The sequence below is a fragment of the Panthera tigris genome, chromosome E1 (assembly GCF_018350195.1).
Source record: "Panthera tigris isolate Pti1 chromosome E1, P.tigris_Pti1_mat1.1, whole genome shotgun sequence".
NCBI classification, from domain to species: domain Eukaryota; kingdom Metazoa; phylum Chordata; class Mammalia; order Carnivora; family Felidae; genus Panthera; species Panthera tigris.
The window spans coordinates 45,510,793-45,530,144 of NC_056673.1; the positions used below are offsets into that span (position 1 = coordinate 45,510,793).

At 38.4% G+C, this 19,352-nt stretch overlaps 1 protein-coding gene across 11 annotated transcripts in view; it reads left to right on the plus strand.

The window, feature by feature from the left end:
- The window catches only part of TANC2 (tetratricopeptide repeat, ankyrin repeat and coiled-coil containing 2), a 361,352-nt gene that overhangs the window by 256,523 nt on the left and 85,477 nt on the right, over window positions 1-19,352 (plus strand). For all 11 annotated transcript variants that reach the window (XM_042967385.1, XM_042967388.1, XM_042967389.1 and 8 more), the window contains 3 exons: window positions 4,127-4,408; window positions 8,808-8,941; window positions 17,970-18,201. In XM_042967385.1, coding sequence (XP_042823319.1) covers window positions 4,127-4,408; window positions 8,808-8,941; window positions 17,970-18,201 — 648 coding nt within the window. The remainder of the gene's footprint in view (window positions 1-4,126; window positions 4,409-8,807; window positions 8,942-17,969; window positions 18,202-19,352) is intronic.

Sequence of the window (19,352 nt, forward strand, 5' to 3'; positions counted from 1 at the left end):
ATTTTTAGAAAATTTTTTAAATAACTTTTTAAAATGTCAGAGCTTTCTCAGTAGGATAAAATATGATGAGAGATTACGTCAACAGGAGAACAAGTTATCTTAAGAGAATTTTTCTCAAAAACTTAAGCATTTCAATTGCATCTGTACTTACTCCATATTATAAATTAGCATTGGTCATGTTCACGAAAGCCCCTTTTGACACAAAATATAAAGTCATCTTGGACCTGAAGAGATAAGTCTGTTAGTTCAGAAATCAAATGAAAGTTTCTACAGCTCTTCTCTCTCTGGAAAGGTCATTTCCGGCCAAACATGTACTTCCTAAAGGGAAGCACAGGAGAGGTGAAAGAGAAAGAAGACAGCTTGGCCCATCAGCTAAGCCTAATCAGTCCTGGTCATCCATGGGATCATTCATGTCACTTTCAGATTTAAAGTGACATCCTATAAAGCAGCTACAACATAATAGACAAAACCTGGATTTTTGAGCCAGAATTAGGTTTTATTTCTAGTTCTGAAACCAGCTGTGTGACTTTAGGTCTCGCTAGGCCTAGTTAGACTCACCTCAAGCCAACTGACCTATTTTCATTCCTCCCGGGGAATCCTATCACTGCTCACCCCGAGCTCAGAGTAACTCTCTGGGTGCCCACTGAGCACACTCAGGTGCCCTGGAAGCTCCAAGTGGGTAGCAGGCACCTACTATCAAGTGACATGGAAAGCGGTGGAGTAAGGAGCTCCAGGAATCAGTCCCACCACGGAAGCAACCACTAAGCTGGCACGTCTGACAGAATCAACTTTTTCAGAACTTTGGAATTGCTAAGTGAAAAAAAGAAGATTATGAAACAGGATCTATAGTATGATCTCATTTGAGGTTTTTAAAACAAGTATTTGTGGTACAGAGAAAAACTCAGAATATATGTGAATAATGTTTCTCTCTGGCTACTGGGAGTACAATTATTATCTTGTTTATCTGCTATTCCTAAAATTTTCTATAGTGAATATATATTACTTCTGTAAAAAATAGCAAAAGCAAAATAGAACAGTTTGGCAGTTTCTCAAAAAGTTAAACATAGAGTTTCCAAGTGACTCAGCAGTACCACTCGTAGATACACACCCAAGAGAACTGAAAACATATGTACACAAAAACTTGTACGTGAATGTTTATACCGGCATAATTCATGATAGCCAAAAAGTGGAAACAAATCAGATTACTTGTCAGATAAATTGATAAACAAAAGGTGATGTAGCCACATAATGGAATATTACTCAACAATAACAAGAATAAAGTCCTGATACATGCTTCAACATGAATAAACCTCAAAAACATTATTCTAAGTGAGCTAGACACAAACGGCCACATATTACGTAATATTTATTGTGTATGTCAAGAATAGGCAAATCTGTAAAGACAGGAGGTCTCTGGTTGCCAGGGGCTGGAAGGAAGGGGGACTATGGAGTCACAGCTAATGAGTATAGAGTTTTCTTTGGAGGATGATAGAAATGTTTAGGGATTCAATAGTGATGGTTGCACAATTTTGTGAATGTATAGTTGACCCTTGAGCAACACAGATTTGAACTGTGCTAGTTCACTTTTGTAGACAGTACTGTACATGTATTTTCTCCTCTTTATGATTTTCTTACTAACATTTTCTTTTCTCTAGCTTACTTTATTGTAAGAATATAGCGTATAGTATGTATAACATACAAAATATAGGTTAATTGACTGTTTATGTTACCAGAAATATATAGTAAAGTTTTAGGGGGCATCAAAAGTTAACCTGTGGATTTTCGACTCCAAGAGGCATCAGTTCCCCTAACCCGCATGTTGTTCAAGGGTCAGCTGTACTGAAAACCACTGAATTGTATACTTTAAAAGGGTGAATTTTATGATCTATGAAGTATAGCTCAATAAAGTAATGTTTAAGAAAGGTGAAATAGACTATAAACTACAAGAATTAGAATTAAAAGAATATATTTAGCAAGTTAAAGTCAAATTTTTCACTGAATTCTGTAATTATAGTTATGGATTTTTTTTTAAGTCTTTAAGTCCAGTTAGTTAAGATACAGCATTATATCAGCTTAGAGTTAGGAATTTTAAAAGTGTAAGTTTCGGTAAAGAGATGAGAATCAGGAAATTATAAGCGATTATGTAGCTGAAGCTCCACAGCTCCCCCTTTTTTTTTAGTGAAAATTTGGGACATTTTAAAACTGATATGGGAAACTGTTTTCTTCTCTTTTTAAAGTTTGGCTTTATATTTTTAATTATTTGCACTATTTTTGGAATTGTTATCTTTTTTTAATGCAAAGTAGTCATTCTAATAGCTTTCAGAGAATTTTAAATGAGAGTGTAATACATGTATACTTAACTTGTGAGCAGATTTTCTCAAGTAAGCCACCATCTCTAGATCCCATTTGATGATGTGTAAGTCGTTTAAGTATGTTCTAGAATAATATAAGCAGTATAAATAGATCTCATTTACCCCCTTATGATTTCCCTTTCTCCTGCCCTCATCCCCTTCCCCTGGCCTTTTATTCTCCAAAATGTAAAATGGGATAGAGTACAATACCTTATTTTTAATTAATTCTTTCAGTAAGCATATATTGAGTGCATACTATGTGTCAAAACACTGTGCTTAAAGTTAAAGATACAAAAATAAAATATGTGACCCTGGGGCACTGGCTGGCTCAATCAGAAAAACATGTGACTTGATCTCAGGGTGTGAGTTGAAGCCCCACACTGGGACAGGGCATTGAGCTTACTTAAAAAAAATAAAATAAAATAAAAATAAATAAAAAATCACCTGGTTCTTGGGGCGCCTGGGTGGCTCAGTCGGTTAAGCGGCCGACTTCGGCTCATGTCATGATCTCGCGGTCCGTGAGTTCGAGCCCCGCGTCGGGCTCTGTGCTGACCACTCAGAGCCTGGAGCCTGTTTCGGATTCTGTGTCTCCCTCTCTCTGACCCTCCCCCGTTCATGCTTTGTCTCTCTCTGTCTCAAAAATAAAAACGTTAAAAAAAAAATTAAAAAAAAAAAAAAAAACACCTGGTTCTAGACAGATAAAATGATACATCCTAGAGCTACTCTCTGAACAGTTAGGAGGGCACTTAACCCAGATAAGGAAGGTCAGTCAGGACTTCTTTTTACTGTCAATATAATTAGAAGGTTGATCTTTGAAAGCAAGTTACACCTATTATGCATTTTTAGAAAACTATTAAAAGTAGAGCTCATGCTTGGCTGTTAGCACATCCTACAACTACATACGCACAGAAAAACATCTTGAGAAAAGTGGTAGGATCTGTTGTCTCCAAGATGTGTGTATAGGCCAAAACTTTTTTTTTTTTTGTAAATTGGCATGAATACAGGCAGTAGAGGAGCAAAGACCTGAGGTCAGAGTTTAGTTTCTGCTTCCTTGACTGCTAAACATGTTGAAGACTTTTTAAACTATCAGAGCTTTTATGGGCTCTGCTTATACTAATATATCTACTAAATTAAAAAGAAAAATATCATCGTGAACTTAAAGGAATTGCTATTTTTCACTGGTATCTTTTTAAAAAACAGACACATGGTCTTTGCATTGCTTTCTGCAGGACTGATATGTACTGATATGGTCCTATTAGTTGTTGAATATTGAAATACATCCTTACTGGTTGGTAAAAAGCTGATGCTTTAAGCCACCTGGATGCTCCACCACAGTCTGTATTCCCCCCCCCCCCCCACGGACTCCAACCCTACATCTCTCCACAACCCAACAACTAAAAGGTTGTCTCCAGGCATAGCAAGAAGCCTTAAGGACTCTGTTTCTGTACTACTTTGGCATCCATTCTGACTGCTGGTGCTGGGCCATCCCCACTGTTTAATAATTTTGAATCTCACCCCGACTTTCTGACTGTTCCATAAACCATTGTCATTTTAACTGTGTTTGTTTTCTGCCAACTAGAGTATCCCATGGCCCTAGATCACCTGCTCTCGCTTATCTGTGTAGAACCAAAATTGAGTTGCATTATTTGCTGAGTAACCCAGAATAGCGTTGTACTAGAACTAATAGTCTCCTAAACCATGCTGCTTTTCTTCTGTATTTCTTTCAATGATGACAGTTTGGCCTAAGTTCTGTGTCCTCTTATTGTTCCTTCCAGTTCATTTTGCACCTTATAGGCCTCCAGATATCTCCCTGAAGCCTCTGCTCTTTGAAGTGCCCAGCATCACTACAGAGTCAGTGTTTGTTGGCCGGGATTGGGTTTTCCACGAAATAGATGCTCAACTTCAAAGTTCAAATGCCAGCGTGAACCAAGGAGTAGTGATTGTGGGAAACATTGGGTTCGGCAAAACTGCCATCATCTCCAGACTGGTGGCCCTCAGCTGCCACGGAACACGGATGAGACAGATCGCCTCAGACAGCCCACACGCCTCCCCCAAACGTACGTATTCCTTTTTAAATAACTCCCTGCTTCATTGCTCTGAAAGTTTTTCTGATAGATTAAGTCTTACATCCTTTTATTTTCTGATCTGCAAAACCTAACTTGCATGTGAGGCCATTAATTCAGAGTTGAGAGAAAGAATGTAATACTCTGTTTACATTTAACCCACATATCTAGCGGTCAGCTAAGTGTGACTGAGAAAACCTTTCTGTGGGAATAAATTTATGAGTCTTCCCCTCTGGCAGTCTGGCTAGTCTGTCCTTTGGATAATGACTGTAGCAATTGCTTCTAAGAGGCATTTGCCTCCATCACTGTCAGCTTTTGCTCAGCCTGTGCCCATGTCTTCTTGTTACATGCCAGCACAGTCTGCTTGCAGCATTCAATTCCTTGCTCTTGATGTCAGTATTGCACTGCTTGGGCTTAAACTTCATTGTGTCCTTGAAGGGTTTCTCCTGCTTCCTTGTGAAAGGATGCTGAGATCACGTATGTATTCATGCTCCTTTCATCCCAGGCCAGGCACAGCTTAATGATCACCACCAGGATCTTGTTTGTTTATTTCTAAAATACTTAGGTGGTCCTTAGCACCAGGCACTGTCTAAGAGCTTAACAAATATTAATTCATCCAATCCTCTTATCAACTCAGAGAGGTAGTTCCTATTATCATCATGTCACAGATAAGTGATCTGAGGCTCAAAGAGGTTAAGTAGACCTCCCAGGTTTCATAGCCAGTAAATGGTGAAACAAGTATTTGAGCCTAAGCAGTCTGGTTTCAGAAGCCATTCCCTTATCCACTTTGCTGTCCTGCCTCTCCTTAATGGAGAAACTCACCTGAATAAAGGAGACAAGAGGAAAACGTTCTTCCTATACTCTGTATGTATAGAACCAGTCTACTTGGTTTCTGTTAGTTATGAGAAAACAAAACCAGAAACTATTGCTCTGCTAGTCCAAATCATTAATCTAGCTCACCATAAGTTTTCAGACAGCCACCACTAGAAACTTGAGATTATAGTAGTTACAGTGTCTAACACATGCTAGAAACTCAATAAGAGCTCACTGAGCACCCTCCAGACATTCTGGCTTCCTAATGAAATTAATTGACAGTCTTGTGTCGTTAAGTGGGCACATTGTCTCTGGTTAACTAATAGAGATCTCACGTGGAGAAGAAGGACTAGTGTGTACAGAGAAAACTGGTTGAATCAAGAGACCCTGTTTACCAGGGTCTGGTAAGAATTGGTATGGAAGAATTCCTTTTTCACAAGCAATGTCATGCTTAGTTTCTACGTGAAGCTTTTCTCAGGTAGATTGGCATTGTGTCATGAGAGTCAAGAGCTCAGATTTTGAGCCCCAGCACTCCATTGACTATATATACTCTGTAACCTTGAGAATTTTAATTGAAATTTTTGGATCTGTTTTCTCATCTGTAAAATGAAGAAGTGGGACTAAGTGATCTTTAAGATTTGTTCCTGTGTTAAAATTCTGTGATTCTAAAAACATATCTTCTTGAAATTAAAAAGTGGTTGAAATTAACTTTCCAACCTATTCCAGTGTTTTCCTTTGAGCACTTAAATATCACACCAGACTACATTTTATCTGAGTACTCCAAGACTCTTTAACTCTTTGAGTATGTCAGAAAGAAAACCAGATAGCTAATAATCTCTCTGACTCCTCTATATATCACTGTTGAGATAACGTAATGGTAGAATCCTGTAAATCCCAAGGGCAAGAAGAGCTGCTTTCTCAGAAAGCAAAGGTATCTGGGAGTCCCTCCCAACTAAGCCTGGGAAAGCAGGAGTTAATAGAAAACAGTTCATGTGCTCCCCAAAGCAGAGGTTCTATAAAGGTAGTTCATTAAGTTATTCTCTAACATCCATTGCCTCTTATCTCCAGAGACACTCTAAAAATACCAGGACACTCCAGTTCTTGAGATAAATGTCCATTTGTTGTGACTATAGATTTGGCCTGATAGTTAACTTTCCTTTTTTTTTTTTCTTTTTTTTTTTTTCTTAATTTGAGAGAGACAGAGAAAGAGGGCACACAAGTGGGGTAAAGGGGCAAAGGGGAAGAGAAAATCTTAAGCAGCCTCCACATTCAGTGTGGAGCCTGACGCAGAGCTCGATCCCACAACCCTGGGATCATGACCTGAGCCAAAATCAAGAATCAGATGGTCAACCAAGTGAGCCACCCAGACCCCCCTCTTTTTCCTTTTTGCCTGATAGTTAACTTTCAGAACTTGAAAACCGTGTCAAAGGAGAAAGAATATGTGGTTATATATTTATCAGAATTTCACAGAACTAGCAGTTGCCTTGTACATAATAATTTTTGTTGTAATCTGTCAGTGACCAAACTACATTCTACCTCTGCCGTCTTAACAGAGCCACTAGCCCTTAAGAAGGGTCAAGAATAAGTGACTGATAAAGTGCAAGCTGTTTTTTGGCATTAATATGTTATTATGTAAGCCAGCACTGGGAATTTGACTGGCAGTAGCAGAATTTCTTTCATTAATGACTAAGAATGATGTCTGTATAGAGAATTGGCTTAACTTTTCACAGTTTAATTTACATCAAGCTTAGATAGGTTTATTTGAATTTCCATTGGCTTTCCTAACCCTGTGTCGGTGATACCAATGATACAGTTGTAGAAATAATGAAAACAAGGTAGAAAATTGTTGGCGCTCCCATCTCTGCATCATCTGTCTTCTCTCTTCTACCCCTGTCTCCTCCACACTGAGCAGCACTGCTGTGGAAGACGTGAGCAGTGTGGCCTGCGGTACCACATTGCCTGGCTCCGTCCTTCCCCCACAGACACTCAGCCCCCAGCCCACCCCCTCCTTGTCATTTCCCTGGGAAGGTACAGAAAAGCTGTCAAGGCAGGCACTAGCCTGTCATCTGCTTTCCGCCTACACCCCTTCCCAAACCTGACTCCCCCGTCAGGCTCCACCACCATCGTCATCAGCCACCCCCTAGTACATACACACGAAGAACAAAAACATTTTGTAAAAATAGACCCGTTGTGTAATTTAGGCATTATTACGTTAACTACAAGTATACTCAGTACAGTAGTCAGGAAAGCTCTAATACAAGACTATCTTTCCCCATCACTAAGAGTCAGTATAGTTATTATTTGGATTTGACATTTGCCAACAGCTGCTAACCGCCCAAACAGCTGTTCAGTAAGTCACCCCACCCTCCCTGCTCTGCTCATGTCAGTGGTCTGTTTTGCTGCTGCCCATCGACTGCTGCCTACCTGTTAACTTATTTCTCCTGTTCCCCGAATACCAGAGAGTTAAGATACTCAGAAAAAAAGGAGGCCATCTCCAAAAGGCAGTAGCGAGAAGCCAGAGGGCATTTGGGCAATAATTGCCCCCAAAATCAAATATCAGATAAAGGGGAATGCAGTGGGGAGAAGGAGTGAGCCACAGAAATGATGCATCGACAGTCACTGCGCTTCACCTCCACTCACACATTTTCAGTCTTTTTCCACTGCTGCCACCCACTCGTACCCTCCTCCAGTTATTCTGAACTTGGCTCCGGTGACCAGAGCATTTACTCTCCCAGCAGACAGAAGAAGTCTCCATTCAGTCCTCGGGTGAGGAGTTCAGTGAGGACTCCCTTCCCCTATTCCTCCTCCTTTCCAGTGGCTCTTGACCATCAACAATCCCCTTATTTTGGTGTACCCATTTGTACTGTGGTCTGTAGTCATGTATATAGTCTGTAATTCCTAGTGGAGATAAGACATTTCCTAAGTAACATGAACAAGTGGAATTTTTTAAAAACAGTTTTATTAAGCTGTAATTCACATACCACACAGTTCACCCATTTAAATTGTTCAACTCAGTGCTTTTTAGTATATTCACAGAGTTGTACAGCTGTCACCATAATCTAATGTTAGAACACTTTTGTCCTCCCTAAAAGAAATGCCCATTAGTGATCAATCTCTATTCTCCCCTTAACTGCCTGCCTCTACCCCTACATAACCACTGATTTGTTTTTTGTTCCTACGGATCTCCCTATTCTGGGAATTTCATATAAAGAGTCATACAATATATGGTCTTTTGTAACTGACTTCTTTGAGTATAATATTTTCAAGGGTTATCCATATTGTAGCATGTATTGGTATCTCGTTTCATTTTATCATCAAGTACTATTCCATTGTATGGATATTCCATATTTTAACTGTTCATCGGTAGACATTTGGGTTGTTTTCACTTTTGCACTATTATGAATCTTGCTTCTTTGAACATCTGTGTACAAGTTTTGTGTGGATATAAGTTTTTATTTCTCTTGGGTCCATACCTAGGAGTAGAATTGCCGGATAATAGAACAAATGGAGTTTAACCAATCTTCCTTTAATTCAGGGTTTTATGATTATCTCATGCAAACATCTCATCTTTTTAATCCAGATGTGGACGCCAACAGAGAGCTGCCACTCACACAGCCACCCTCAGCCCACTCGTCCATCCCCAGTGGAAGCTGCCCAGGGACCCCAGAAATGCGCAGGCGGCAGGAGGAGGCCATGCGGAGACTAGCCTCACAGGTACAGTAGGGCTCCCAGGGTGCAGACATGCCAGCTCCATTGTAACCCCAAGGGGCAAAGGTAGGGGGACCCTTGGCAAAGTGGACAAAATGTATACAGCTATACCATGAGACCCTGGGGAAAATTTTCTCTTCCGGCTCCTAGAAAAATGCTTTGTTATTATGGAATCAGAGCCTTTTTGTTTGAAAGGCCCTCAGAAATAACCAGAGTCCCATAATGAATAGATAAGGAAGTCGAGACTCGAAGAAGTTATATGATTTTCCCAAGATCACAGTATTAGCACTCAGCAGTTTTTTATTTTCACTCCTATTCAAAACTCTTCCTGCCATACTATACTGTCCATAATATTTTTTAGGTGTTTGAGTTTTAAATTTCTATTTTAATCAAAGTAACATATGCATGATTTTTGAAAATTAAATAATACTCAAAGACTTATAATAAAACCCAGCAATTCTTTTCCCCTCCTCACCCCACCCTCTCCCCAAAGGCACCACTTTCAACTCATAGGGCTGTTCTTCTGATCTTTACCTCCACTGTTTCTAAATAATATTCATATACTGCTATAACTTTTTTCATCATTTTTATATGTTATCTGTTGCTGCTTGTTAAGGATGTTGAGACTTTTACATCTTTCATTTTCCTTCCTCCCTCCACCATTTCAGTATGGTTATATCATGATTTTTGTCAGAATCCACATTATAATATCTTCAGTATTAGTACTGTGCACATATGGTTCACTGTGGAACCAAGGATAATATGTCCTTCCTGAGCAATTTTGTTTTTCCTGGGATTTGAAATGCCTCATTTTAAAATTTGCTTATTCTTGCTGTGGTGGGGGAGGCGCCTAGCTGGCTCAGTCAGAAGAGCATGTAACTCTTGCTTGGGGTCATGAATTCAAGCCCCACATTGTGTATGTAGCCTACTTACAAATTAAATTAAACTAAATTAAATTAAATTAAATTAAATTGGCTTATTCTTTTTTAAACCTATCGCTATAATCCATAATCCTTAATAACTTTGTAAAAAGCCTCTTGGTACAAGTTTACACATCAGTGTCATTTCCCCTGAGACGTCCATCTCAGCTCAGGCTGGACCTAGGATGTTCTCGAGGCTAGTTGTTATCCTGGAAATTCCCATTACTTCTCTTCTGTGTTTGCTCCCACATCATCATCTTTCTTGATTTTATTCCTCATTTTGGTGGAACACATCCACCAGTGGCTTCCTAAGAAAGAATGCACAGGAGGTAAGTTTTTGAAACTTAATGTTTCTAAAAGTATCTTTATTCCATTCTCATACATTACTCTTTATTTGACACAACATAATTCTAGGTTAAAAATAATTTTCCCTCAGAATTGTGAAGGCATTCCTCCATTGTCTTGAGCTTCTAATAATTTTATTACTAAATAATTATTCTTATTCCTAGTTCTTTATACCTGTTTTTCTCTCCAGAAACTTTTAGGGACTTCTTTTTTATCAACTTTTTTCTTGGGTCTTTTTTCCATTTATTCTGTTAGCATCTAGTATAAACCTTGTATAAACTTCAAATAATTTCTGTATTTTCAGTTCCCTTCCTCACCCCCCTCTTGCACAGGACCTGGTGCTTCCAACCTCATGCTTTTCTGAGGTTTTACAGCTGCTTTGGTTTAGTCCTGTTGTTATTACTTCCAGCAGGCATTTGTTTCACCTAATTCTGTTTGTTAAGTCATTTATGAAGCCTATATCCACTTTCCATCCTTATATGTTATAAGCTGAGGTCATAGATAGATATCCCTATAGGTGGAGTTCGCATTTCTCTTCCTTATTCTCCATATTTTTGAGGATTTTCAAGAGAACAACAAGAGTTTAAAATGTCTGTCTCCAATATTTAAAGAAATTTCTTGGCATGGTTAATTACTAATGAGGAACAGAGAGTCATCTGCAATACCATAAAGTTCTAACTTCTTCATGGAAATCCAGTCCACCCAGAGCCCAAAACAGCACATTTTCCCCAACTGCATTTTTAAGTGTCTCCACTTATCAGTGGGCCTTCTGAAAACAGTCTGAGATTTCCCTCATATTCATTGCTAACTCAGTGCAACTTTAAAAAAAGATCGTTTTTTTTTTTCTAAATAGTTTGTATAAACTAGTTCCAGCCTCTTCTTTAAAAGAATCTAAATAAATGTCACCTTGGAAATACTGTACACTGAATGCTGAAGTCCTTCCATCATTAGTCACTCACATACTCACTTAGAATTGATGTGTGGAATGACTCTAATACAAGCCTGAAGTTAAGGTGGTGAACAGAACAGACAACAATCCCTGCTGTTACATGGCCCACGTTCTCGCGGTGGGAAAAGCCAGCAAACAAACATGTAATATGTCAGATCGTGACGAGTGCTGAAAAGAGCTCAGGGATTGTTGTCACTTCTTAGTCTCTCTCTCATCAAGAGAAAGAATCTCAAGACGTTTATGTTCAATATTCAGAAAATGTTACATATTGTTAGCAGGAAATTAGTGACTACACTTACTTAAGAGGTGATCTCATTTTAAATTCCATGCTTGTGTCTATCTTAAGCAAAATACTGTATAAATAAATCATTTTTGTGCCTATAGATGGGATATTTTTAAATTTATATTAAACATTGTATACAAAATGGCCCTTTAAATTAAAATTAATGTTTATGTTCAAGATTTGGAAAATGTTAAATATTGTAAATAGGAAATTAGTGATTGTTTACACTTACTCAAAGAACATAATTTAAATTTCATGATTATTTCTTCCTTAAGCAAAATATGAATGCACCTTTTTGCACCTAGAGATGGGATATTTTTAAGTTTATAGTAAATTTTGTACAAGAAATCGCACCTTAGATTAAAATTAAATATTATCCTGGTAATTGTGCCATGTGTTACATTTCAAGTATACAATTTGTTCTTAGTAGCCTAGAGCAGAAGCCAGCAGTCTTGCCTCTCGCTATAACAAGCCAGTAAGCAGAAACCTTTTCAATAAGATTTTGAAATCAATTAGTATTTTGATAAGGTAAGCTAATATATGTGAGTTAAAAGTGTTCTTGAAAAACCTCTTGATTTGACGAAGTTCTTAGTGCCAATTCTTGTGTATCAGTAATTACCATTGGTATTTTCAGGATGTACTGTTAGGTGGGGAGGAAAGTACAAAGGCGTGTTGATGGGATGCTAACTTTCATATAATAAAGAAAGGGATATAAAAAAATACATGTGTACCTGCTTATTTGTCCAAAAGAAATGTAGGAAGGATAAACCGGAAAGAAAAGATACTGGTTACCTAAAGCAGATGGGTAGGAAAGAAGGAGAGTAGAAAGAAATGGGTAATGAGAATGGGGTACAGGGATGAAGAGTAAGTGACACTTCTCTGAATATATCTTTTCGTATAGCTGTGACTCTTAGAAACATGGTAATGTTTCACTTACCCAAAAAATAATTAAAAATAACCAGTATGTGGGGGCTGGGGAGCCCAAAGTGTAATGCAAACACTCACAAATACACCCAACTGTATTTCACATAAATAACATGACCACACTGAAGAAGGCAGAGGAGAAAAGAACTTAAATAAGTTTGGAAGGTAACATCTTGACTGAATACCGTAAGGCTAAAGACAAAAAAGAACTGTGCATAAATGCTATATTCTAGTTAATAAATGTTTTCTCACAGGAGTATGGCTCACAGTTTTGAAAATCCTTCATGTATTTATTAGAAATGATTGAATAAATAAATGTATTGTAAATAGCAAGACCAGGTTTCTCATTGTTGGAGAAAGAAGTTAACAGATGAAGAAAAGGAAATCTAAAGAGAGCCAGGTGATACTGAATTGAAATCTGAGGTATTAGTATATACTCACAATTTTTAATATATATATCTATAGATATTTCTATAGATATATATAGAGAGAGATACAGCAATATAGATAAATCTTCATATGTGAGTTAATATATTACATGCATTTCCTAGCTCTCTCCACTGAGAGGGCCCCAAATCACAGTCACTTCAGTAGCAATATGCACACCTAACTAATTCAGATCTTGTTTTCTAACATCATTCTCCAGTAAAAGAAACCAGGGCTCTGAAGAGGTTAGATGATGCCAGGTCTGGGGCAGGGTAAATACAAGATGAGCCTGGAGCATCTTCTGACACCAGAAAGCAAGGAAGTGCTTTTAAAAAGATGGGGGGGGGGGGGGGGGGCGGTGCTTCTTGAAAGAGCCCAGACACCAACCCAAAGGAGATCCTAATGTCCAAAGCCAGACCAAAGTGAGCAACAAAATAAATACAGTATTGGGTATAACCAATGGAATAAAATAAGTCCATATATATTAAATCACTCAAGTAAATAGATGAGAGAGAAGGGACAGCTCTTTATTCCAGTAGAATTCCAATAATAAATGTAGAAGGAAAGAAGGAAATAGAAAATCACTGTTAGGCAAACACCACGTGATAATTGTTACAGACAAGATCCACCGATGGATACTAAAGTTAGTGGGCAAAAGTTTGAGGAGAAACAGGATTTGCATTGTTTCAAAGTGTCTCCCCCAAGATATTTATTAACTACGAAGGGAGAGAGAGTAACTTTATAGTACAGAAATCTGGCAGAAATCTTTACCTTAACCAAGGTGATGAAGGTCGGCATCACCAGTGACAAGACATGTTAACATCATGACCCCATGATATGATCCACGAGAAGGACACAACATTGTTTTTGTGGTATTCTTGCCCAAAAATGTCAGTTGGATTATGAGGAAGGCATCAGACAAACTCAGATTGACATTCACCAGAATAACTGGTCACTACTCTTCGAAAGTGTCAAGGTCATGAAGACAAATACCAAAGAGCTCTTACAGACTACAGGAGTCTGAGGAGAAATAGCAACAATAAATGCAGTACAGGGTCCTGGATAGAATCTTGTTGCAGAAAAAGGACATTAGTGGAAAACTAGTAAAATCTGAATAATGCCTTTACTTAACAATACTATGCCAGTGTTATTTCCTAGCTCTAATAATCATTCTTTGGTTATGTAAGATATTAATAAAAAGAGAAGCTGGGTGAGGGATATACGGAAATTCTGTGTACTACTTTTGCAACATTTCTAAAAGTCTAAAATTAGTTCAAAATAAAAAGTTAAAAAGTAAATAAAACTCTTACTGCCAAAAAAAAAAAAAAAAGTAGAGCTCTGAGCTGGAAAATTACTGAGGCAGAACCCAAGTCTGGGAGCTATTCTTAGCTTCCAGCCTGAGTGAAGATTAGAGTTGGGGGACAGGGAAAGGGAAGAGAAGGTCATTATTCATACTGAACCTCCTGGTCCCTGGAAATCTTGGAAGCCACACTAACGTGTTGGAAGCGATGCGCTGAGCAAGAAATCAGGTGGGGATGAGGAGATTCAAAAAGTGATGAAAAGAAGACCGGGAGTAAGAGTATGAGAGCAGACCTGAGGGAGAGCACTTGCAGCATTAGAATTTAAATGATACAAATGCCAGTCATTATGCAAATCAGATGTTTATGTCCAAATGAATTCCACATAGAGCTGTCTTTTCTTTATATGAGATTAGCTTAGTCCTGTCACAGATTATTCATTTCTTTAAAGTGGAAAATGGTCTTTGGAGAGTGAAGGCCTGGGACTTGTAACGCAAACCGGACAGATTTCCTGCCACTCAGTCATTTGATTAGGACCTTTGATGAGGATTATACTTCATTTTATGATTTCTTGTATACAGCATTAAGTCAAAGCTTTTTTTTTTTTTTTTGAGATTTTATTGTTTACCTGGGACTTGTAACACAAACCTGACAGATTTCCTGCCACTCAGTCATTTGATTAGGGCCTTTGATGAGGATTATACTTCATTTTATGATTTCTTGTATACAGCATTAAGTCAAAGCTTTTTTTTTTTTTTGAGATTTTATTGTTTAAGTAATCTCTACACCCAGTGTGAGGCTCAAACCCACAACTCTGAGATCAAGAGTCACATGTTCCACCAACTGAGCCAGCCAGATACCCCAAATCAGAGCTCTTTATACCCAAAGCTATACTGACCTCTGGTCTTTTCTTTTGTCTGTATAGCCTACAAACCTACCCTTTTCTTTCTTCCCATCATAGGAGTAATCTAAAATTTACTTGCTGTCTTCCCCAAAGAATTAATATAATTCTGGTCATATTGGGCATACTTTGAATAGAATTATTTCAACAAAAAGTATAGAGATTTAACGTAAAAACTTGAGATGGAGAAAAATTAATATGACAGACATAGCTGAAAATGAAATTTCAACACATCACCAGGAGAGACAAAAGTTCCCAAGGAGAAAGGTTTCACCCACTGGTTTACTAGGGGTGGACTAATTCTGAATCACTTCCAAGAAGTTGGAATAATAGTGACTGAATATAGGTGGCTGTGATAACTTTCTCAAAGCTGTAGGGAGGGATCTAATACCACTGAACACTGGTACGATGAGAGACTGAAGAAAAAAACCACATTACCAGACTTGTTTCCTATTTTATATGTAGGAAAAGTTGTAAATGAGGTCAATAGGTAATTTGGAGGAAGTACCAAATAGTTTGGACAAATATACAGATGTTTGTAAATTACTGTGTATGTATTGTGTGCTGCACAACTACTTTGAAATGTCTAGTAAATAACCTATTTTGAGCCACACTTCATATTTTGTGATGTTGAATGGTCTTTCTGCTTGAATCGAGCAAAGCAGTCGAGATTTTATATTTGGAATGCCAAAGAAATATTTTAAATTAAGAGAAAGGTAACCACAGAAGGGGTATCTTTGTTAGATAAAACCTCACTCAGCCAAGAGCACAGATGATTTTTAATAAAACCAGTAAGAGAAACCTCTTCCTAAATTTTAGAATTTTTATCTTCCAACTTCTATCCCATGACTTTAGGTAAAGGGTAAGTTACAGCTGATTTTCTTAGTTGTGCGGCCTCCACATGTGGAATCAATTGAGGTAAAATATGATGAAAGTTCTTATTGATTCAGAGGTTTGCTGTTTGCTTCTTATGAAGTGGATATTTGTATCCATGCGGACATAACCACTGACATTCACTGTTCATTGAGAGAACAGAGCAATTGCTGCCAGGTTTTCTCTTTGGTTCCTTATATTGTGCTTGTGATAGGCAGTAAAGCAGTGACCAATCCATCTGAAGAAAAGAGTGGAGATTTTTAGAATATAACTTCTTATTTCCAGTTCAATATTGTGTTCAGATATCATTGCTTCACTCAGAAGCAATTCCTATCGTCAGTCTTATGTGTATAGTAACATCTCCCCATATTAAGGTTTTGTGTGTATGCTTAATGAGAAGGATTTCAGGTTTTTTTTTTTAAGTGACATTTCTAGTATTTGTTAAAGATGACCATACCTATAGGTCAGGAGCCTTTTCAGAGTCGAACACTTTAATGGATGATTGTTCTCTGAGAAATGATAGAAGAACTGAAGTCCCAGTGGTATATCTATATCTCCTAGGGCAATTTTCAGCTGCCTAAAGACGCAAAGCCAGTAGCTAAAGAAAAGAGAGACTATACAGAATCTTGATGATGATGATGATGATGATGATGATGATGGAGAGGAGGAGGAGGGCGATGATGCTGATGATGATGGCAGCATCAGCTAACATCAGTGTGCACCTACTTTGTGCTGAGCAACATGCTGAGTACTTTCCATATATTCAGGGTAAATCTCCCCTGCCAATTTCATGTTACCTCCTCAGTCCCATCACTTTTGTGAGTAGTACTGAGTCAACAGAGTGCTGTAGATGAAAACCACCCTTGGTACACCTGGGTGGCTCATTTGGTTGAGCGTCCAACTTCAGCTCAGGTCATGATCTCGCAGTTCATGGGTTCGAGCCCTGTGTCAGGATCTGTGCTGACAGCTCAGAGCCTGGAAGCTGCTTCAGATTCTGTGTCTCCCTCTCTCTGCCCCTCCCAACTTGCGCTCACTCTCTCGCTCTCTCTCGTTCAAAAAGAAATAAACATTAAAAAATACATTAAAAAAAGAAAAAAAACCACTCTCTGCACTTGATCTTGAGGCAAAGAAAACAACCAGGAGGTATGGAGTGAGCTCTGTGCAAATTCTGACCAAAAAAACACCCTAGAGGTGAAAACCAGGTTCCAGCCAGACAGCCTAGATCCTGGATGATATTAAGACTCAACATTTTCTAAAGTTCTTTGAATTTAAGACCTGCATCTAACAAAACTCTCGCTCCTTTCTTTTTTCCTCTCATCTAATTCTGATTGTCTCTGGATACTAGAAAATATTTAATGTTAATTCTTAAATCTGAATTATTTTTTATAAAGCTATTTATAAAGCACATTAATTTTGGGGTGCCTGGGTGGCTCAGTCGGTTAAGCGTCCGACTCCGGCTCAGGTCACGATCTCGCGGTATGTGAGTTCGAGCCCCGCGTCGGGCTCTGTGCTGACTGCTCAGAGCCTGGAGCCTGTTTCAGATTCTGTGTCTCCCTCTCTCTCTGACCCTCCCCCGTTCATGCTCTGTCTCTCTCTGTCTCAAAAATAAATAAACATCAAAAAATTTTTTTTATTTAAAAATAAAGCACATTTTAAAAAGTAAGGACTTAATAAGTATATGTGGTTATTGAGATTAACATGGTTTTCCTGTGATTATTTTATTCCTAATGCTTTGTTACAAGATTGGACTTTTTCCTTTACTGTTCCGTGCTCAGTACCTATTAGAGAGATTAATGTAAATCTTTATTCTCAGTCTTATTTCCTATCTCTTACAATCCAAAACCCACATCCTGCAAAGGAATCTTCTAATCCAAAACTCAGTTTGCATTTATAAATTTTAATTGTGAATTATGATATATGTATACAATAGAAATATTGTATCAGATTTCTGATCTTAGATAAATCAGGCAGTTTCTAAGATAGCAGCCTTTGTTTTCACTTGAAAAAGTTGAGGAACAGGGAGACAGAAGACAGTGTTCTAGAATGATCATAAAATAACCATGGCTCTTGTTCCCAGTATACCTATTTATTTGTATTCTCATCCTTCTGTTGTAGGTGGTTGCCTATCACTATTGCCAAGCAGATAATGCCTACACCTGCCTGGTACCAGAATTTGTCCACAATGTTGCTGCCCTGCTCTGCCGCTCACCTCAGCTGGCAGCCTATCGGGAGCAGCTTCTTCGGGAGCCTCATTTACAGAGCATGCTGAGCCTTCGGTCCTGTGTTCAAGACCCCATGGCCTCCTTCCGGAGGGGAGTCCTGGAGCCCCTGGAGAATCTCCACAAAGGTACAGAAGGCAAAGAAGGTGAAAGGTGGAAGCTTTGGAGCCCAAGTTCACCTAGAGTGTGTCATAGAAATGACTATTTTTATTACATTGCCAAAACCGAATGTTCCATAGCTGATGTCCCACAGGATACAGTTAACAGATAAAAGATTTTTCTTGAAAAAATAAAAATTCCTACAGGAAATGCTACTCCCTCCTTTCTTTATAAAGATTCTCATTTCCAAAAAGAATACATTTTCCTTGCACTAAACATAGTAGAGCTTCTAGTCCTTTCTGTAGAATTCAAAAAATCGGTAAAGCCATGACTCCAGCTCAGTGCTGTGGAGTTTGTGTGGTTAGAAACCTCCTCATCTTTATGTTTGGTATTTTTTTTATTACTTCACAGTTGAGGTAGAATGAAATGGCATCCATGGTCTCACAACTGTGTGTGTGTACTACAAATCAACTTTCCATTAAAACTATTTAGAAGGCATTGAAGATATTTTTAAGAAGTGGGGGAAAGTATGAAATGGAATCCGTCTCCCTCTCATGCCTCTCCTCCCCTTTTCCTCTGCAGCCCCAGTGTCCACCATGGCGTACGTGCCGGCATCTCCTTCACCCTTATCTGCCCCATCCCTTTAACAATTTTTTGTCAGTGCTGGAAGCCAGAGGAAAGGACTTGAGTGAGCATGAGGTTCCTGAGCAATCCTGTTTATCCCCGAGAGACTTTTACATCTTTCTTGAGGGTTTCAGAGGTACTCAATAAGAAAAAGTGACCATAGTTTCCGTTCTCCTGGCTGCCATCTTCAGTTATTTCAATCTCCATACTAGTTACTTGGGTATCAGAGTTTCAGACTTCTCAACTCTGATGACCTGTCTATACCTCTCCTACCTGTTAGCTTCTCTATACCCCAGACTTTTTTAAACCTTGGAATTTCTCCACAGATATTTTGAAGCATGTTTTCTGTACAGTTAGTCTACATCCTGCTAATTGCACCTTCATGATGTTTCTTATATCCATCAATCTCATATTCATTCCTGCCATTGTGAATCCAAAGGCCATTCAATGACCTTTGCTCACAGCATCATATCGATTACTACCTTCCTGGTCTTCTCTAGTTTTTTGGTTTAGTGCTTCTTTCACATCATAGCACAGAAAATTATAAAAATTTGTA